Source organism: Onychomys torridus, chromosome 23 (genome assembly GCF_903995425.1).
Source record: "Onychomys torridus chromosome 23, mOncTor1.1, whole genome shotgun sequence".
NCBI classification, from domain to species: domain Eukaryota; kingdom Metazoa; phylum Chordata; class Mammalia; order Rodentia; family Cricetidae; genus Onychomys; species Onychomys torridus.
In genome coordinates this window covers 47,358,462-47,381,019 of record NC_050465.1, presented here as the reverse complement: position 1 = coordinate 47,381,019, position 22,558 = coordinate 47,358,462, and the positions used below count along the sequence as shown (strand labels likewise).

Below are 22,558 nucleotides of genomic sequence, written 5' to 3'. Positions count from 1 at the left end.
TAGAGGTGGGTGTTTAAACGTGTATGCTAAGGGGGCTCCATGGTTCATGGAGTCTGCTTGTGGTAATCTTGAATAGCTACCAGGGACCTGTTCCTGTTAATGTCCCCAAGTTATTTATTGGGCTAGTTTAGGACAGGCTTAGTACCAGGAGGGCTGCCTCACTGTGGATGGTTATGGAATGCCTCTCTCCAGACTGTTATCGGTAAGGTTGGAACAGGACACCTTGACATAGTGCAGAGACCAGAGATCTCAGAGGTAAAAAGAAGCAGACTGACAACAAGACCCACAGTCCTGACCATATTACTTTGCATCCCCAAGTGTCTTTTTATTCATCTAAATATCAAGATATTACAGGACATGGATGAAGCAATGTGTTTAAAAGCAACCGCCTCCCAATAGATTTTAGTTAGTTAGGACATAATAGATGTGCATCAAATACTATCTCCTTCTCTCATGTTCCATTATAAGTCCCAATGTAAAAGAGTATTGCAAAGTGAAATCTGGGGTCTGGGAACCCTGTCCTGGCACATGGGTACAGAGCACTTACATTCCATACAGCCAGAGCTATCCACTTCACAGTCTCTGCTCCCATTGGGAACAATTTAATGGTTAATAAGGAAAAGATGGTTGAGTGATTTTACTTGGGGAAAGATTATCATAGTGATATAAGAATAAAGGTTATGTTATCCAGGGTCTAAAAATCCTTTTTTCCCCTTATAAACTCTGTTTGTCTTATATTTTGTTAGCTTCTCATAGCCTGCAGGTTTCAGCATTTTCCATTTTCTCTGGAAAGATGTTAAAATGAATGGGAATGTAATTTGGTGCAGGGGGCTGTGCTGTGGTTTCAACTCATGGCCTCAAGTATGCTAGGCAAGTACTCTAACACTTAGCCACACCCCAACTCATGGACTCATTTTTAAAAATGAACCTAAAATATCTTCCATTTTATCAACAAGCTATACAAAGAAAAAAAGAAGGCATGATATTCTAACCAACTGAGATTCGAATTAGTGGTATAGTAAAAAGAAGTGAAAAAAGGTCTGGGAAGCAGAAAAAGCTGAATGTTGATTTTTTTTTCCTCTCTTTTTGGGGGCACACCACCCAGCTCCCAAATAATTCACACACAGAGGCTTATTCTTAATTATGAATGCCTGGCCTTAGCTTGGCTTGTTTCTTGCCAGGTTTCCTTAACTTTAAATTATCCCGTCTACCTTTTGCCTCTGTGCTCTCCCATTCTCTTATTTCTCTACATCTTACTATTAGTCCATGGCTTGCTGTGCAGCTGGGTGGCTGGCCCCTGGAGTCTACCTCCTCTTCCTCTTAGTCCTTTCTTCTTCTCCCAGATTTCTCCTTCTATTTATTCTTTCTTTCTCTGCCTGCCAGCCCCACCTATTTCTCTCTCCTGCCTCGCCATTGGCCATTCAGCTCTTTATTAGGCCATCAGGTGTTTTAGACAGGCACAGTAACACAGCTTCACAGAGTTCAACAAATGCAACATAAACAAAAGTAACACACCTTACAATAATATTCTGCTATAGCTGAGTTTGTATTCTGGTCCTGCTTTTACCAGTTTGAAGACTCTGGAGTTATTAATGAAAAGAGCATCATAATGACTAATACCCAGCTAGCTGGGGAGGATAGAAGATCATGTATATGAAAATACACTAATGACTAGTATTACTAGTAATCACAGATTGCTAGTCCTTGAAGCATTTCACAAACCTGCCCCCCACTCTACCTTCCATTGTTTATGGCTTGATTTTCTTTTTTATAATACCATTGACTAGCTCAAGAATGGACATGGTATCTTTGAAATAATTTCGTGTGGATATTGGTATATAATGAAGAAAAATATACCTAGTTGTTTTACTGTTAATGATTCCTATAGAATAATATAATACATTCACACATTTGGTTAGGCACAAATGTTTTATCCAGGATGCTTATATGTTGTAGTAATGTTGTGTCCTCTGAAGTAATCAAATGGTACATACAGCATTATCAGAACTAATGACCTGCACGTACTAAGTTAATACAAGGATTCTTGTATAATGCAAACCTGGGAACTGGAGCCAAGGGACAGAAGCTGGCCATCTATAAGACCCCAGGAGGAGGTGGGTGCAGAACGAGATCACACACATTGTGCAGAACAGTGCAGTACTGTTAAGAAAACCACCACCATCATTCCAGGGCTATGAGCTTCTGGAGGCAGATGGTGGGATGGTAATAAAATAGGAAAACATCAAGAGTTACCAAGGAATATGAGAAATGAGAGAGCAGCAGTCTAAACTAAGCAGATGCCTATGCACAAAACAACCTTCTTTACTTTTGGCTGCAGAAGTGGGAAGTAAATGCTAACAATCCTTTAAATACACGCAAGAGGGGAAACATGGAAGCCAGCTTACCCAGCTTAGCATATTTCAAGTCCAATGTCAGATTTGGCACTCTGGAAATTGCAGGCACGTACTCTTCCCCTACAAAGAGTACTTAGGCAACAGATATGCAACAGTTTAGAATTTGCTATGGAAAATGAGACAAAAAGTAAAAAAATAACAGTATGGAATTTAATATATGGCCCATCAAGATTCAGTTGAAATTACTTTGGGGACATCAGTTCTGTAATGGGTCTTAACATGTTTTAAATCACAAATATTCCAACTAAACTCATAATGGAGGCCCTCGACTGAATAATTAATATCAAATACTCTAACTGGCATCAAGGATATATTGCCTATGAGGAAATGATGAAAAGTTTGATTAAAATGGACTTTTATCTGAGGAACTAAGTGACATAAAAATGATATGGTAGTAGCATTAACCCTTGACCTCAGCTGTTTGGCACCTTAAAGCGACATTCCATGCTAGGGCTTTTTGCATTTTCAGGAAGTTTGAGTTGACATTGGGCACATAGTCGTCTCACAAAGAATTAAATTGCTGCTAATTCATCATTTTTGTTCTCAGCATTAAAACCGAGGAAATGTCAGAGGTCGTTCAAACAGGCAGTTCGCTCTACCAGGGAGAGAGCCCAAAGACCAGATTTTCAAAACAGTGAACTTGGGGAGAAAGGATGAGAAAGATCAGGCTGGGGGTGTAGGAGGGTGTCCCTGGGGGTGTAGGAGGTGTCCCTGGGGGTGTAGGAGGTGTCCCTGGGGGTGGAGGAGGGTGTCCCTGGGGGTGGAGGAGGGTGTCCCTGGGGGTGTAGGAGGTGTCCCTGGGGGTGGAGGAGGGTGTCCCTGGGGGTGTAGGAGGTGTCCCTGGGGGTGTAGGAGGTGTCCCTGGGGGTGGAGGAGGTGTCCCTGGGGGTGGAGGAGGGTGTCCCTGGGGGTGTAGGAGGTGTCCCTGGGGGTGGAGGACGGTGTCACTGGGGGTGGAGGATGGTGTCACTGGGGGTGTAGGAGGGTGTCACTGGGGGTGTAGGATGGTGTCCCTGGGGGTGGAGGAGGGTGTCCCTGGGGGTGGAGGAGGTGTCCCTGGGGGTGGAGGAGGGTGTCACTGGGGGTGTAGGAGGGTGTCCCTGGGGGTGTAGGAGGGTGTCACTGGGGGTGGAGGAGGGTGTCACTGGGGGTGTAGGAGGGTGTCCCTGGGGGTGTAGGAGGGTGTCCCTGGGGGTGTAGGAGGGTGTCCCTGGGGGTGTAGGAGGGTGTCACTGGGGGTGTAGGAGGGTGTCACTGAGGGTGTAGGAGGGTGTCCCTGGGGGTGTAGGAGGGTGTCCCTGGGGGTGTAGGACGGTGTCACTGGGGGTGTAGGAGGGTGTCACTGGGGGTGGAGGACGGTGTCACTGGGGGTGGAGGAGGGTGTCCCTGGGGGTGTAGGATGGTGTCACTGGGGGTGGAGGAGGGTGTCACTGGGGGTGTAGGAGGTGTCACTGGGGGTGTAGGACGTGTCACTGGGGGTGTAGGAGGGTGTCACTGGGGGTGGAGGAGGGTGTCCCTAGGGGTGTAGAAGGGTGTCACTGAGGGTGTAGGACGGTGTCCCTGGGGGTGTAGGAGGTGTCACTGGGGGTATAGGAGGGTGTCCCTGGGGGTGGAGGACGGTGTCACTGGGGGTGTAGGAGGGTGTCCCTGGGGGTGTAGGAGGTGTCCCTGGGGGTGGAGGAGGGTGTCACTGGGGGTGGAGGTGGGTGTCACTGGGGGTGGAGGAGGGTGTCACTGGGGGTGTAGGAGGGTGTCACTGGGGGTATAGGAGGGTGTCACTGGGGGTGCAGGAGGTGTCACTGGGGGTGTAGGAGGGTGTCACTGGGGGTGTAGGAGGTGTCACTGGGGGTGTAGGAGGGTGTCACTGGGGGTGTAGGAGGGTGTCACTGGGGGTGTAGGAGGGAGTCACTGGGGGTGTAGGAGGGTGTCACTGGGGGTATAGGAGGGTGTCACTGGGGGTGTAGGAGGTGTCACTGGGGGTGTAGGAGGGTGTCACTGGGGGTGTAGGAGGGTGTCACTGGGGGTGTAGGAGGGAGTCACTGGGGGTGTAGGAGGGTGTCACTGGGGGTGTAGGAGGGTGTCACTGGGGGTGTAGGAGGGTGTCACTGGGGGTGTAGGAGGGTGTCACTGGGGGTGTAGGAGGGTGTCACTGGGGGTGTAGGAGGGTGTCACTGGGGGTGTAGGAGGGTGCACAACTGATTTTCAAAAGGAATTAAACCCTGTCAAAGGCAGTTGTGCAAGATTCCATCTATGCAGCTTTTGTAGTCTCTTAGTGTTCTTGCAGACAGAACAGCGGCCTCAGTCACGGCCCAGAAGGCCTCTGGTGGTAAGGAAGTTCCTTCAGATAAAGTCGCCCCATGGGAAAGGTGTCAAGAGATGGGCCATGATTCACAGTGTCTGATTAAGGCTTTTAGGGAAGGAGTATTTTAGCTGAATGGGTCTCAGATTCTGGTAGAACATCCCACCTACTGCCATGACTGCCAGGAGCAATCCATATCTGCCCATACAGCATGCTATTAGACGAGCTGGCATGTGGCAGAGAGTAGCCAGTTGTGCGGCTTGGAGACCCAGATGAGCAACCCCACCTCCCACATACACCCGATGTTCTGAGTGCTCAAGTATTTAATGAATGATTGAGCTAAACTATCTCTAGCTGAAGACCCTTGGTGTGGCATTGGCGGAAATACTTGCAGAACCTGAATGTCACCACGATCTATATAGCAAGTGTTATTGATGATGTCAGGTTGGCAAGGAGGGTTCAACAGTGGTGAGCAGAGCAGAAGCCAACTGGAGAAGAAGGCAGAGAAATCTGTGAGGGAAGCCTTTCAGTATGGAAGGAAGTGGCAGGAGGGTCCTAGGGGCTGCCTAAGTGCTGCTGGCAATGACAGAGTACAGTGAAGAGAGGGCTTCACAGCTAGCCATGACCTTGGGGTTGGGGTCCTTCTGAGGATAGAGAAGGGCAACCCAGGCAAGAAAGCTGCAGTCAACTAAACGAACGGACTGGAGTATGATGGTAGAATATGTTCTTCTGATTGGGATCTAACCCTACCCACTTTGAAAACATTGGGAACATACTTAGAAGTGGATTTATTTTGGGGTCGCAAGAAGAAAGCATAAACTGTTTCCTCCTTCGAAAGTGGCCCATTCGATCCAAAATCAGGTCTCATCACACAGCCCAGCTGAAAGCTGTGTGAGATGTTCAGAGATGCATCTTGCACCCAAATAACGTCTGTTGTACGGGCTAGTGCAACATCGGGACTGGGAGCCAAATGTGGCTGGAGCAGTGGTTCTCTGGGCCCGGGGCAAAGGTTCTTTTTCTCCATGACAGTGCTCTACACAGTGTTCTGCCGAAAGGGTTTGTATAATCTTTTTCCTTTTGAGAAGATATTATTCTTAATCTTGAAGAACCAAAGTACCAATTTGCAGACACTGCTATTTCAAGTCTCAGGAGCCTTCTAACAAAACAGGAGTCTCTTTTTGGTAGGCAAAGTATATTGCTTAATGTTCATCTGGCAATTACACATTAAACTGTTCATATTTCAAATGAAGGGCCCACGGGAAGGAGGAAGGGATTGATTTTACAGCAGTAGTACAGAGATGGTTGAAAGGCATTACTTAACTTGGATATTAGTAATGTTCTGTGTCATATACAAAGATGAATAAGACACAGTCCCTGTCCTCAAAGGCACTTACAGTTTAGCGAGGGGGAGAAACCAATGATAAAATGATGTAAGGGAGTATCACAGCCAGGAAAAGTGAGCTACAGTGGTTAACCCTGCAGACTGGCAGGCACATGGCTTATGTTCAAGTCCCATCTCCATTGCTTCCTTGTTGAATTCGGGCGGGCAATTTCCTTTCTTTAACCCAGAGCCCTTGCCCATGACTAGATGATAAGAGCAGGGCTGCTATTGAGTCAAAGGGCTATGGTGAGGATTAAGTCAGTCAATACATGCAAAGTGCTTAGAGACGTACCTGGCACATAGCAAATGCTATGAAGGGTTAACTGTTTAGAAGTCTGGACTTGTATTGATTCCAGGGAAAAGAGATGTTCTCATGGAGAAATCTTTACTATATTGGAAAACAGTCTTAAGACAGACTGTCGAGAACGCTCTGGAGAATTTCTCTCCCCTAAATTACTTGAATGAAAACAAATGTGTGTTCATCTTTATACCAATGAATTAAGAGCCCACTATATGTGTGGTCCTGCATCCAGTGATGGGTGTAAATAATAGTGAGTATAAGGCAAAGTTTCTCACTTCTAGGAATTTTAGGCCAATGAGAGTAGAACACAGCAGTGGAGAATTATGTAATTCAGAGTTGTACTGTAGAGGACAGGAACAAATGTTATGGAAGATAAAGAGAGGGAGAGAGGCAGAGAGAGGGAGAGGGACAGAGAGATAGATGATAAATAGACAGACAGACAGAGAGACATAGAGAGAGAGGACTTATATTTGGCATGGGGGAGCTGGAAAGATGGATGTGTGAAACAGATAGTTGCGATTGGGATCTCAGCAAGAGAGAGGTATGGAGGCTAGCCATTCTACTGGGTCCTTCATTGCAACAATCAGAACTGAATCCTTGAAGATACAGGCGATAATTGACACCAAGGAAACTGCCAGAAGTGGAATCAGGTGGAAGGACCAGGGTATGGTCAACAGCCTGAGGCGGGAGGCTGCAGTGTCCTGTAGGAATAGAGCCAACATTTCCAGGCCATGTTTCCCTGGGAAATGTGGACACTGTATGCGGCAGGAGGGTTGAGGACGTAAGCCAGGCTTGGGGAGACAGTCCTGTCCTCCCTTGCGTGTGTCCTAGAGCAGCACAGTGCCCAGATCTATTTGGGGCTCCTCCCAGGGAGGAAAGGGTTGCTGCTTTCACACTGTCTGCTCCTGCAGCGAGAGTGGCATGCTTAGCCTTCTACCCTGGGTAGGATCCTAGGCCTGTCCTTATGTCTTGCTGGACAGGAGCCCTGTCCTCTTGTTTAGACCCAAGTCAACACTGTGGAACTGCTATATGGATCCCCTAGCAACAGGAAACACTGTCTCCTAGCCTGTCTGTTAATACAGCTTGCCACTCAAATCATATTAGTTTGCTGGGCTATCTTGCTCTCCATTGTTGGGACACCTGGGATTTCCCCAGGGTCAACCAATGCTTTCTGCATTCGGACCTCTCCAAGCAGGTGTTAACCTTGCATTTTCCATAGGGTGCAGCAAGTTGTGCAGGCGAGCCTCTGCATTTACCAAAACAGGCAATGGAGAGGAAAGCCAGAAGGGGGTTCTGCTTAAAGAGATGCAGCCCAGAGAAGGGAAGGCGGTGTTCTTAGGTCCCAGAGACACCAGTGAGAATGGGCTTGCTTCACTATATAAGGGAAAAATCTCATCCCCAAGGATCAAATAAAAATGAAGTTAAAAAAAACCCAACAACCCTCAAATATTCACTGATTACATTGCTGTCGTGCATCTGATCCCTATGCTGCCACCAGTAGATGGAGACCCTGATGTCATCCCCAATTTGCAGATGAGGAAGCAGAGCCTGGAGCAGCTGGATCACTGGCCAAGGCCACACAGGTGGTAAGTGACTTAGCTGGGGCTACACACGTGACCTGGCTCCATGCTCGACCCTCTTTGGATCCTTAGGGAAGTGTGTGCTGGAGAAGCCAGCAGGCAGAGCTGTGGGGAGCAGAAGTTGAGGGCTAATGTCAGATGCCTCGGGGTCGTAGCAGAAAGGAAGTGAGGTCATCTCTAGAGACTAGGCTTGGGAATGTTTAGTCATCTTGGTAGAAAAGGGTCTGAACATCCACTGGGGGGAGAGCCCAGGGAGTTGCTCACATGATTAAAAGGAATGCTGGCCAGCAACAGGGGCCCAGCTGGTGCTGCCTAATGTGAAATTTGGAATGGAGCTGATAAAAACAGTTTTATGAGTTTCTCCAGCCACCTTCCATGCGCTGGGGACCACAGATGAGAAGCGGTGTGCCTTACTGTCTTGCTCATTCCTTACAACCTCACACTTGATTGCAAACCTAGAGGAGCAACAACATGTGTTGATGTACTGAGCCATCGGTAGAGACCAGGATAATGGGATCCCAGGGGACCAGGATCGGGTCAGGTGAATGATGGAGGTGCCAGAGATGGGTGAACAGAGAGCCCACAGCTGAAGGGCTCATGATATGAGAACAGAACCTGGGAGAATTGGAAGGGGCTGGGAGGCTAGAGCGGGAAAGAAGCTTTTAGTGAAAATGTGCACCTTGGTGTTCACTCGTTAGAACAGCCCAGAAAACAGCCACTCACTTGTGGTGAGTAGGTGAGTAATAATTTGTGTCAGGCAAGACTAAGTGGAGGGATGCTGATTTCATTGTTTACTACCAAAGAAAACTGGGGACTGCATTGGCTGGTAACACTGGCCCCAGTCAAGGCCTGGGGTTTGCTAATGAGGTTGTATTACAAGCAGACCCGGCTTTCCTGAGACAGCAGCCTCAGGAGAAAAGAAATAAAGTCATTTTCCTTTGGAGGTAGAAGATTTAACATAGCTTAACAATAACACTTAACATTGCTTAGCCTTTAGCCGCAGGCAAGCTCCTAACTACCCAGCGCTAGGAATCGTCTCTGCCAGTGCTAGCCAGGGTTCTGCTTTATTTTTGTGTGGTGTCATTTAGCTTGACAGCCACCTGCTTGGGCTTGCTTTAAAGATGATGGAGTTCCCCAAAAGCTTAGGAATGAGACCCTAGATGAGGATGCATTTTTTTTTAAGTCCATACTTCCAAATTTGACATAGAAGTCAAAGTTACTGAAGCTCCTTTGACGTCTCAGTGAACAGCCTAGGAGCCAAGTGAGCAAGGGGCAGACTAAATTCTCTGTAAGGATGGCCAGTGACTTTCTATGGACAAACCTGGTCCTATCTTTGATTAAAAAAGTCAATTCCCCAATTGAATAGCTTGAACTGTCCTTAGTGCATGAGCTGGCTGTTTGGAACCTTGCTTGGGCTTACACCGGGACACTTTGCTCAGCCTGGAAGGAGGGCACTGGACCTGCCTGTACTGAATCCACCAGGTTTAAATGAATCCCCAGGGGAATCTTGGCCCTGGAGGAGATGGGAATGGAGGGGAGGGGCTGGGGGGAAGGAGGGGGCGGGGGCGGGACGGGGAAGGACAGGGGAACCCATGGCTGACGTGTAAAATTAAAACACAAATATAATTTTAAAATATTGTAATAAAAAACAAAAAAAAAAATCAATTCCACAAATATTTAAAGGATCCTGCTTTTGCGATAAGGACCTGGTGTCTAAAGAGCTGTTTGTCCCTCACCGCTGGCAGAGGGAGAGAGCAGGGAGCTGGTGTGATTCAGTTAAGAGGACAGGAGAATCCCCAGGCAGGGGTGGAGAAAACTAGGTCAGTATCAGGGACTCTTGGCGGGACTGGATCTGCACACCTCAGCCGGCAGCAGAGCCGGTGTCTCCCCATTTCTGCTTCTCACGGGGCGAACGTTGGCCCCAGGGATGGCGCCCACAGCCTGAGAGGGAACTGTGTCTTTTCTTTTCGGATCTCCAAATGGAAACTTGGGTTTGTGCTCCTCGCTGACATGCTGGTGTCTCGCAGATCTGTCTGAGCTCCGTCATGGCTGCTTCTGTCTGCAAGGCAGCCATAGCGGCCTGTCTGCACGTGCACCTAACCAAGGCTACCATTGTGTGTGGGAAGGGACTTCGCGACAGCACTGCTTTCGCTCTAAGATGCTTGCCTTTCAGCCGCAGTGATGTCTCAGAGCTGGCAGGGTTTTGCCGATTCCTTAACAGCTCCTGCGCCACCAACAGCATCCATGCACTGTCTTTGTCAGGAAACTCCTTCAAACAGTGTTTATACCTAAACTGACTTGTTTGGAGTCAGCCATGATTGGGCATTTCAGGGCTAATTAGGGAAAAGAAGAGGAGTTGGAAACCTAGAGGCCTTTGTCTTAATAGCCACTACTCTGAGATTTCATCATTATGAGAAAACGCCTACCGCCTGGCCCCATTGCCAACGAGGATCCCAAGGACAGGCCGGGACCTGGTCCACTGCCCATATCCTCGGGGCCCTCTCTACACGGTAGGTGACCACTAGAACAGGGCAATTAATACATGAGTGGGATTTACAGGACTTTTAATGTTATTTCTGTGTTTTTGATTTATACCAAAAAAAAAAAAAAAAAAAAAAAAAAAAGCAGTTTCTGAACTCAGGATGCAAGCTGGCCAGGAAGACATTAAAATGATTTTCCCCCCCCTCCTCTCCGCACTTCCCCTAAGAATTTCCTCCTTTCTTTGCCTTAACCACAATCTCCATAGACGTCAACAGCGAGAGCCGGAAACCTTATATTTCAATATTTCAAATGAAGTTTGGAAATGACTCCATTTTTCAAAATGAAAACAAAATGCTAAGCCAGGGGGAAAAATAGGGGCAGGAAACTAATCATAGCTGAGGAAAGAAAGAAAAAGAAAAAAAAAAAACCCTTACATGATAAAATATAAAGGAAACAGGGAGATATATAAAATACAGCTGCATCAAAGCTTTTAAAGCCTGTACTTCCTGTATCCTACCAGGGAAAATGTTAAAAATTGGTACCCTGGTAAATATATGGCTTTATTGTTTTCAAAAATCAACATATTTTTCATGTGTATGTGTGGTGCCTCTGTGTGTGCGCATATGCGTGTGCACGTGTGTGCGTGCACAGGCATGAACACTAGTACCGGTACACACACATCTGGTCATGTGCATGTGGAAGCCTGAAGCTGATACCAGGAGTCTTTCTTCCTTGAAGTCCATCTTCCTCTTTAAGGCAGGGCATCTCAGCTGAACCTAGAGCTTGCATTTACAGCAGGTCTAGCTAGCAAGCTGAATTAGGTAACCTCTACCTTTGGAGTGTAAGAGTTTCAGGTGGGACACCACACCCACCTGCCATTTACCTTGGTACTGGGGGATCTGAACTCTGGTCCTCATGAGTGACACTCGTGTGGCGAGCACTTTAAAGGATGAGCCATCTGTCCAGCCCTAACATACTTTTTCTAAGAGCAGATGGTTACCTAGGCTGTGGTGGCTAGAAAATTCAGGACACTGTGTCTGTCACTTCCCCCACAGAAGTAGAGCCCACATGTCATTCAACAGCAACTGCATCTCTGTGTCAACAGCTCTGCAGCTCAGCTCTGATGACAGCAAAGCCTTGTCTGCCCTTTCTGAGGTGATACTCAGTCACTTCAGGCTGGTGGCTGGCATTCACCTTTCTCTGTTTCCTTCTGAACTCACTAATTCTCACATTTTCAACTTATTGGACTCCCCTGGACGGGGGCTGTAAGTCATCTTGGAAAGGTCTCCTTTTTGTCATGTGCTCTTGATGGTAGACCAGTAGGATTGATTGACTGGACTCTACGCCTCTCAGATAACAGCCCCGACCTTTGTGAACTGTATCTCCTTTCCAGGGGTGTCTTGTTACAGCATACGGGGATCAAATTAGGTCAGCTCGGCCAAGCAAACTCTTCCCACAAAGTTCTTTGTATACCCCCACTTGTCTGGGCCTCTTAGCAATATTTGCTCACAGCCTCAAGGACACAGGCAGATTCTAAAAACACCTTCCAGGCTCATGTTTCTCTCTCTCTTTTTAACACCCACCTGAAGCTCCAAGGTCCAGGCCAGCCTGCCCTTTCTCTCGGGAAACTTCTAGGACACAGGATTTCCCATGTTATTGTCTCTAAGCTTGGTGCAGGATGTTCAATACCATTTTTATAGCCATGGCTTAGGTATTCCATCCAGGATCCAATATTCTTGCTGACATGTTCGATTGCAGTGATATACTATTCTCTCCCCTTAAAAAATACGCCACAAGTATTTCAATTATTAGCACAGTTGTGAAGATGGTGGTAGGGCCACAGCAGACGGCAGTAAGGCAAAACTCTAACATGTTCCCCATCTCGAAGCCAAATTTCTAGTTCACACAGACATCTCTAAACTCTCCATTTGTGGGTGAGCAGGGGATGGGAGACCCCTCTAGACCCTACCTGGGTAAGGATGCATACTGCCTCTCCATCCCTTCAAAGCGGAGGTTGTGTGCGCTTCCATCTGGACCCTTTCCAGACACCTGTGGAGAGAAGAGTAATTAGAGCTGAAGATCCATTATACACCCTGGTTACTGACAATGCATCTCAAAATCATAATCAGTGCACAAATGCTGCGGCCGCCTGCCAAGAATTCAACCTGGGGGAAGCGAGCACACACTCGGCATTGCTACAGGCACCTCTGATCTAGCTCCAGACAGCGTGCTGGACAACAGTCACTTCTTTCCAAAAGGGCCCCTGTTAAGTCAATTCCTGCCTATTTCCATTGCCAGAAACACTCTATAGGGCGTTCTCTCTTCTTTGCCAAATTGACATTAGTTTTTAGCATGGATTTAGAATTATAGAGAAACTGAGCCAAAGGCATAGTGAGCTCCCAGATACCCTGTGCCTAGGTCGCTCTTATTTTAGGAAGGTATATGTCTTACAATTAATGAATCAATATTGGTATATCACAGTTAACTAAGCTTCACAACTTATTCACATTTTCACTTGATTTACTTTCTGTCCCCAGGATCATATCTCAGGTGCTATATCACGTTTAATCATTGTGTTCTCAGAGGCTCCCTCTTCTTGGCTCTGTTTAAACATTTTTTTTTTTTTTAAATTACCCTGTGTGCACATGTTTGTGTGTGTCTGCACATGCCCTGCTGCATGTATAGAGGTCAGGAGACAAATTGCAGGAGTCCATTCTCTTCTGCCTCTGATCTCGGGGATTGAACTCAGGCTTGGTGGTTCTCATGTGCCATCTTGATGCCCCCTTTGGCTGCAAGTTTTAAAAGCAATGTGAGTTGGTAACTCAATGTTTACTGTCCAGCACCTACAAAGCCTTCCCTGACACTCTGACCTTCATCGGGTCCTGTTTCTCATGAACAACCACTTGGAAGCTGGGAATTGTTTTCCTGTAGCGTTGGTCTTTGTAGGATTTGTCGCTTCTTGTGTTTACCTCTTCACCTCTCGGAGCTTTTCCCCTCAGCCTCCGAGGTCCTGAAGTGACTAGATCCAGAAGGTTCCCCAGAGTGTACTGGCTTGCTGAAGAGGAAGGCCTTCTACCTCATCCTTCTGTATCCATCACACCAGTCAGCGGGATGGACACACAACAGTCCCAAGGGAAAGCACTTGCCCAGTGGCTGGGGGCTTACCCATGTGAGCACATATGCTGTTGTGGGTCACTCATGTGCTCACTTTTATGCTAGGGTGGCCTTCATACTGTGGGCCTGGAAAGGGTAAACTGGAAACTGCTGCTGTGATAACTGAGTAGAGAGGAGGAGAGTTTGTTAGAACACAGGAAACAGCAGTGTCAAGGTCAGTGGCAGGAACTAAGGACTATCCAGCAACTGAAATAATTTTTTTCTTGCCAAGAGTCTTGGGTCTCTCTTCATCTCTGCCATCGTGTTTTGGGTAGGGTGTGTGCATACATGCATGTGCTGCTGGTGGGGACTGCAGGGAAGAGATGCTCCAGAACATATCTGCACAGGCAGGCAGAGTAAAACTCTGTTATCTAGTTATTGCACGGAGCCTTTTAGCGCCTGTCCTGAGATACTTTGTTAGCAATACATGGAACAGAAGTGGCAAAGTTATTTTTCTTTAAGATTTTCATATGTACAATAATAATCATTTCCCTCCTCCAGCTCTTTTTGTGTCCCCCATAACACGACCCCTTCCCAACACCATTATTTCTTTCTCCTTTTTCTTTTCTCTCTTCCCCTCCTTCCCTTCCTCCCTCCCTTCCTTCCTTCCTTCCTTCCTTCCTTCCTTCCTTCCTTCCTTCCTTCTATCCATCTCTTCCTCCTCCTCTTTCCTTCTCCTCCTCCTTCTTCCTTTCTCTCTGTCTCTCTGTCTCTCTGTCTCTGGTTTTTGGTTTTTGGAGACCAGGTTTATCCATGCTGCTTTGGCTCTCCTGGAACTTGCTCTGTAGACCAGGCTGGCCTCAAACTCAGAGATCAGCCTGTCCCTTCCTCCCAAGTGCTGGATTAAAGGTGTGCACGACTGATACCCAGCTTCCTCCTCTTTCTTAAAATAACCCACTAGGTGCTGAGAAGAAGAGACTGAATGCTCAGTTCTACTGAGTTTCCTAACAGACAAGGGATAAGGATGCTGACAGATGTGTGAACAGCAGAGAAAGAAGTGAAAGGTAGGATTGTGGTCCCCAGCTACTAACTGTCCATGGGTTTTGTTGTGCTCTTTGAGATAGATTCTCACTGTGTAGCCCAGGCTGTCCTTGAACTCATGAACCTCACAAGTGCTTGGATTCTAGGTCTACACTACCAGAACTGGTTTGTTTAGTTTTTAGGTTTTCTTAGGAAGAATTCTTGTTAAACTAGTGTTGAAGAATATTAATGATGACTGTTGGGAAAACACCATGCTTATGAATCCTAGCATGGCTCAAGACATTCACAAATCACCCTTTACTGGTAGACTTAAAACTACGATGTAATACTTTTAACAAAGTCATCCAGAGTCAGGCTGGCCTCATGAGGTGACTGGGGGTGCTGTCCCTTGCCTGGTGCTGTTCCGGGGAGCTATCTAACAGGCATTCTAGACTCAAGGAGATGTAACACAATCCTTATCCTCAAGGAACTTTCTGTCCTGCTGGGAAAACAAGCGGTAGGAATGTAGTGAAAATGTCTGCTGGAGTTCCATCCAGGGTGCTACCATTTGTAGCACAGATGGAAACTGAAGGTATTAAGAAAAGCCTCATGAAAGAGGCAGACCTTGGGCCCGATTTCAAAAGACAGGCAGGATGTTTGCACATCAAAGATCACTCTGTCCCTCACCAATTAGGTATCTCTCTGTGTGCCTCTCTGCCCACATCGCAGCATTGTGCAAGGCAATCGTGCAGTTAGCAATCACCCAGCACCTCCTGCATCCTAATACACAGGAGGTGGAGGATTCCAAGTGATGAAGAAAGGCTTGCTCTTGAGAAGGCAGGCCTGCAAATGATTATGCTCGATGACATCATGCTAGAATAGAAGTCTGGGGAAGGAGGCAGCACCTGGGAGAGTTGAAGACAGCTTCAGAGGAGTGTTGATGCTTCCTCCACAATTGAATATGAATGAGGAGCTTTTCTGGGGGAGAAGAATGAAGGAGAAGCCATAGGAGGCATCCTGAGTAGGAAGGATAGGCGTGCCGCAGTGCTGTTTTCAGGGTTGGCAAGATTTGGGTAACGCCAAAACAGGACATTAAAAATCAGTGTGCTTTTTCCTGCTAACAGAGTTAGGTCTGCTACACAGTGAGCGTGAGTGGTTTTCACAGCACTGCAGTGGTTTGTGTGTGTGACACCCTGGCCCCCTTAAACATAGGGTCTCTTGAAGGTCTGCATCTTGACAAGTAGACTACAGATGAGCTGGCAAGTGACCCTCAGAGATCCTTCTGCCTCTGGGGCAAGTGTGTGCCATACCTGGCTTTTTACATGGTTTCTGGGAAGTAATTTAGACTCTCTTGCAAGTGCTTTACTTACTGAGTTATCTCTGTTGCTCCTGCAATACTGAGTGTGTGTGTGTGTGTGTGTGTGTGTGTGTGTGTGTGTGCGTGCACATGTGTGTACAGCATATGCATGTGGGTGCACATGTGTGTACAGGTGCATGTGCATATGCATGTGGGTGCACATGTGTGTACAGGTGCATGTGCATATGCATGTGGATGCACATGTGTGTACAGGTGATGCGCATATGCATGTGGGTGCACATTTGTGTACAGGCACATGTGCATATGCATGTGGGTGCACATGTGTGTATAGGTACATGTGCATATGCATGTGGGTGCACACATGTGTACAGGTGATGTGCATATGCATGTGGATGCACACATGTGTACAGGTGATGTGCATATGCATGTGGATGCACATGTGTGTACAGGTGATGTGCATATGCATGTGGATGCACATGTGTGTACAGGTGATGTGCATATGCATGTGGGTGCACATGTGTGTATAGGCACATGTGCATATGCATGTGGGTACACACATGTGTGTATAGGCACATGTGCATATGCATGAGGGTACACACATGTGTGTATAGGCACATGTGCATATGCATGAGGGTACACACATGTGTACAGGCACGTGTGCAGATGTGTGTGTGTTGAACAGAGGTTGACACTGGGTGTCTTATTTGACTGCTCTCCACTGTATGATTGATCCTGGTCTCTCTCTGCTTGAACACAGAGTGAACCAATCCAGGGAGTCTAGCTGGCAGCTTGCTCTGGGGATCCCTGTGTCTGCCTACAGAGTGCTGAGCTTAGGTGTGGGCTGCTCTCCCTGTCTGATGTGTTCCTAGATGCTGAGGATCCAAACTCCAGTCCCCCCATGTGTGTAGCAGTGACCCACTGAGCATCTTGCCGGCCCCTTTAATGCTCATTAATAGACTCTTCATAGAACAAATTTGGGTTTATATCAAATAGTATGGTTTGAAGATTTCCCCTACACCTCTGCTCAGACATATGGTTAACTTCCCCATTATCAGCACCCCCAGCCAAAGTGGTGCAGTGATGACCACTCTGACTCCATGGTTACAGGTTACATGGTAACAGGGTTCTCTGTTGTACACTGTGTGGGTTTGGATCGTATGACATGTGTCTGCCATCACAGTCACACATGTAGCCTCAGTGCCCTCAAATCCTCTGTGCTCTGCCTGTTCATCTATCTTTCCTGACAACAAGTATATGACATCATATGTCATCGGGAATATGCAAATTGAAATCATATGTCACTGGGAATATGCAAATTTTTGCCTTCATGGTTTTAACTTCCAGAATGTCATATAGTTGGAATCATACATGATGTAGCCTTTTCAGATTGGTTTATTTTACTTGCTAATCTGCATTTAAGTTTTCTTCAAGTCCCCCTACCCGGCCCCCTGTTGTTGTGGTCTGATAGCTCATTTTGTTTTAGCGCTGAATAATCTCCCTCTCTCTGGGTCTATCATTGTTTATCCCTTCATTTACAGAAAGGCTCCTTGGTTGCTTCCAAGTTTCGCCAATTACAGACCAAGCTGCTGTAAACACGAGTGTGCGGTTTTTTGTATGGACGGAAGTTTCAACACCTTTCGGTAAATACTGAGGAGGGCAATTGCCAGATCATATGGTTAAGACTATGTTTACTTCTACAAGAAAGTGCCAAACTGCCTTGTCACATAGCTGTGCCATCATGTGCTCCCTTCAGCTCCCAAAAGTAGAGCTCCTGTTCTCTGTGTTTTTCAGTAGCTTTTTGGTGTTGCTGTGTTCTGGCCTTGGACCATTCTAACAGGCAAGGACGGTATCTCATTTTAACTTGCATATTCCCGATGACTTATGATGCCATAGAATTGTTTACCACTTGTGTATCTTTGGTGAGATGTCTGTTAACATCTTTGGGCTGTTTTAAATTGTTCATTCTGTATTGCTGAGTTTTAGTAATTTGCTTGCAGATTTGGCATGGCAGTCATTTATCAGATGGGTCTCCACTGTCAGTGGCTTGTCTTGGTATTGCCTTAACAGTGTCTTTCCTAGAGCAGAAGTGTTTCATTTGAACAGAGTCCTGATGTCCTTCACTGGGTTGTGCTTCTGGTGTTAACTTCTAGGTCACTGAGATATTCTCCCATGTTGTCTCCAGGGAGCTCTATAGTTCCTATGATTTCTTACGTTATAGTGGGGAGGTTCCTGTGGCCATCTGAACCAGAGATGATAAGGGTCTAAACCAGGGGATTTTCCAAAGGCTTAAACAAGTGGCATAAGGAAGTTAAGAAAGTGGGTAGATAGGACTGACTGTAAAGGGAAGGATTTGTCTGGAATAATGCCCAAGACTTTAGCTTAAGTGATATGATGGTTTGGTAACTTTTCTCCAATATGATAAAAGAAAACAGAGTTAAGCTTTAGGGAGTAAGGAACATTTAGGCATACTAAAACACTTGAGACATTTGAGGGAAAGGCCTAATAGGCAGCCACAACTTAGAAGAGATGTCTGGACTAAAGATGTAGAAATGAGAAGTATCTAGTATCTCAGGTTTGAAGTCTTAGGAGAGAATGCCCTTGTCACAAGAACAGAGAAGAAAGGATGTGCAATAAGAAAAGACAAGACTGTCAATAAAATTCTTGGAAACATTCATTAGGAGGCAGGCAAATGAGGCTGAACCAGGAATCTAAGAAGTAGTTAGTTACTCCAGAAGGGAATCAGTAGAGAGTGATGTCATAGAAACCAAGAGAGAAAGGGGAGGGGAAACAGCTCATTTGGGAAAATACTTGCATTGCAACTATGAGGACTGGAGTCTGATGTCCAACACTCATATAAATAGCCCAGGAAGCAGTGTGTACCAGTGCCCCGGGAAACAGAGGCAGAAGGATGGATTCTTGGGTCTTGCTGGACAGCCAATCTAGTCCATGGCTGAGCACCAGGTTCAGTAAGAAACCCTGCCTTAAAAACAAGATGGAGAAGTATTGAGATTGCTCGTCTTTGGCCTCTACATTTGCACACCCTCAGACAACTGCATGTGTACTCACACACATGCACATATACACCCTTAACAATATCCACGAATCAACACTGGTACATATCCCTGTCACACCAATCAAGAGATAAGAATTCTACAAAGAAGGGGGAAGCTAGCAGTGTCAAAAGAGTAGTCAGGAAACACTCTAGAGGCAGAGGCAGAGGCAGAGGAGGCAGAGGCAGAGGCAGAGGAGGCAGAGGCAGAGGCAGAGGAGGCAGAGGCAGAGGCAGAGGAGGCAGAGGCAGAGGCAGAGGCAGAGGCAGAGGCAGAGGCAGAGGCAGAAGGATTGCCTTGAATTTGAGGCCAGCCTGGACTATATAATGAGTTTCACATTAGCTTGGGCTACAGTATGAGACTCTGTCTCAAAACAAATCCAACTCCAAAATAACCCACCAAACACCAACATTGTTAGTAGCTTCAATGAGACAGGGAATGTGATAAACCACGGTCTGGTGGTGTGGTTCAATCAGTCCTCCCTTCTTACAGAATAAGATAAAAAAAGCAAAAAAAATCACACACACACACACACACACACACACACACACACACACAAACAAAACATAAAACAAAAAACAAAAACAAAAACAAAACAAAACAAAACAAAAAAACCCTTCCTTAGAATTTCCTTGCAGCCAAGGATTTAACTTAGGGTATAACATCTGAAGAATGCAATAAAACCAGTGGCTATACCTCAGTGTTTATTCTGGCAAGAATGCCTTAAGGTACGCTCGAGTTTCCTCGGGCACTTTTAGCAGATGTAGTGTAGCTAGTTTCTGGATAGACTGCACTTTTTAATAGCTGGCTTTGGCGTTGGAAAAAGAAGAGGTGGACCTGGTGGGAGCAGCTTCCTAATCATGGTGCCTCCAGACACAGGTGACTCTGTGGAACCTAAAGCTTCTTCTGGAAGCAGCGCTCTCTGAGTGCTCTGCCCTGACGTGTGGCTTAGGAAGTCACTCCTGAAAGTATGCAATTCCTTATGATGCTTGTAAGCCTGTTACTATGACTCAAAATGTATTCCTGCTTAACTAGAGTGGACACTCTTCTTGCACGTACACAGTGACCAGGAGGGGGTCTGAGAAAGTACATGTTGGCATTGGCAATGAGCTGGTGAAGGGCTTTATGGAGGGCATTGGGTGGGTTTACAGGGAATAGCATCCAGACTCTGTTGACAATTCCTATAGTTTCCCAATAAACTACCAACTTCTGGTTGTGCTGTCTTATCTGGCCATTCCCACAAAATAGGATTAATACTTGCAAATACAAAAGGATTTGTTAACATTTCCCAAGTGGAGTAACACCCTGAATACTGAGAAAATTCCATTCTAAGACATGTTGGTTAGTAGACACGATGGAATTAAATTTGTATTTCATTATTTAAAAAAAATAGATTTAACTTTGTTTCTCCCTAATTTATTATTATGGAAAATCACCAAAAGATGGCCTCTGTTAGCATTTCTAAACATATACATAAACTTAATGCTATACAGAATTTTTTTCCTGACTTTATTACTGGCCTTTTTCTGAACACTGAATACATCTCAGAAATGTGAATTTTAATGGCTTATAATATTGTATTATATAGATAAATCATAATTTGTCCATTTTACTCCTGTAATTTGATCAGTTTCTAATATCGTGATTAGAAACGGTAGTGATATAGATTAGTGCATGGGGCACAAATATTCTTGGAAACAGCCATAAGTGGAGGGCAGGAAATGACCCAGAGGAGACTGCCGAAGAGACGCCAAGTTTAAGACGTTCTAAAGTCCTCAGGAAGTGTGGCCACTCGAGGAAGGAGTGAGGGGACAGAAAACAGGCCCAGGCATTTATAAACTCATTTCTCAGCTTGCTCTTTGCTTAAAAAGACTCAGAAATATTTCTGCTTGAAGAGCTCCTTATAAGGAAATTTCCCTCATCACACACACAAAGAGAAGGTCAGTGGCTTTGATCCAATTAATTTTTTAAGCACTTTATCTTACTTGAAATCATGCAGTGGTTTTTTTTTTTTTTAAATATAATGACCTAAATATAAACCCGATAAAAACAATCTTGATTTAAGCCATAACAGAAACCTAGCCTTTCACACAATAGTGTAATGTTAGAGCTCATGCCTGGATAGAGGGTAGATTTATCTTTCGTTGACTGATCCAGCCCAGGAAGTGAAACTTCTGGAAGCTTACTCAAAGCATGGAAAGCACATATGTTGTTGCATTGGCAGGTGGTAGCACTCTCTAGCAGGATTAGGAGAGCCCAGGACCAGCCTATGACAGGGCTTGGGAGGAAGACCTAATCAAGAAGCTTTTAGTCCCCTAGAGTTCTCCCAGGTCCACACACTCAGTGTCTGCTGCTGGCTGGAGCATTAAGGGCCTTGGTTAAAAAGGCTATTAGTCTCTCCTCTGCAAAAGCGAGGCGCTTGCTGCTTACATTCTGGGTTCCTTCAGTTCATACATATTTCTGGCCCAGCATTGCTAGAATCAGCAATTTCATAAAGCAATATCCTAAAGAGGCCACTGGATCTTCCCATCTCCCCATTTGCAGATTAGTGTTGGAGAGGAAATAGAATGCCCTCACTAACACTTTCTTAAGTAATTTATTAAAAACAAAGCAATAAGCCACACAGGATTTCCTGCAAATGTCTGATGAGGAGAAGTGGAAATGATTTGATGTGTAAAATGCATCCCAGTTCTATAGGTTAGGACACATTTTTGTCAACATTGTAACTGATGCCTCATAAGCCAATTTTCTCAAGAGAATTTAAAAGCCATGGTGATAGAAAAGACCACGTAAAGTTGTAATGTAGCTTACACACACACACACACACACACACACACACACACACACACACATACAAAAAAAAATCCTCATTTACGAAGATGTCTTACTTAGATCCATTACAAAAAAATGAATTTCCCACTGCCAGACACATCCTATGATTAAGATGCGAAGTACGGAAATTCAGATGTTATTTAAGGAAGTATGCCTTTCATTTCAAGTTGGTATCATGACAAACAGAGCTGAGCAGTGTTGCACATTTCTTTTAATTCTATGACTCTTGCATAGTTACAAGTTTGGTTAGAAGATGTTTACAGGAATCAGCATCATGAAAACTTGGGAAAAGTTACAGACTTGGCTTCGAGCACCTACTAGCTTAACGCCACTTTGCCAAAATGTTAGACGTTCACAGGAGAACTAAGTGCGTGTACACTCGAAATAAAAATCACTAACCAAAACAGGTTGTTTAGTAGTTTCTCCTTGGCAATGGAAAGTGTATTATGCCTGGGCTACACACTCACAAATATGTTATCCAGAGAGGAACACACACTCGTTCAAACCATTATTTCTGAAGTGTTTGTTTTCTCTAATTTGACTTCAGTAATTTTGTCAAATAACTGGGTACTCAGCTTATAGACTAGCATAGAACATCTGCTAGTTAGAAAATACGGCAAATAATCTATTTTAAAAATAACACTGGAGTAAGCTTTTTAACCATTCCATGCCCACATTTTCTTTCCTTGAAAACATCACAAGTTAAAACAGAAATTCTTGGTTTCCTCTAGCTTGTATACATTTGCAAAAGTTCCGTTGCGTGTAGTTTCCACATATGCCTTATCGTTA

The 22,558-nt window shown here is 45.7% G+C and overlaps 1 protein-coding gene across 1 annotated transcript in view; it reads right to left on the bottom strand.

Moving 5' to 3' along the window:
• The window catches only part of Pard3b (par-3 family cell polarity regulator beta), a 993,910-nt gene that overhangs the window by 43,964 nt on the left and 927,388 nt on the right, over positions 1–22,558 (bottom strand). The window contains 1 exon segment of the mRNA XM_036173329.1: positions 12,426–12,505. Within this exon segment, the coding sequence (XP_036029222.1) occupies positions 12,426–12,505 (80 nt within the window).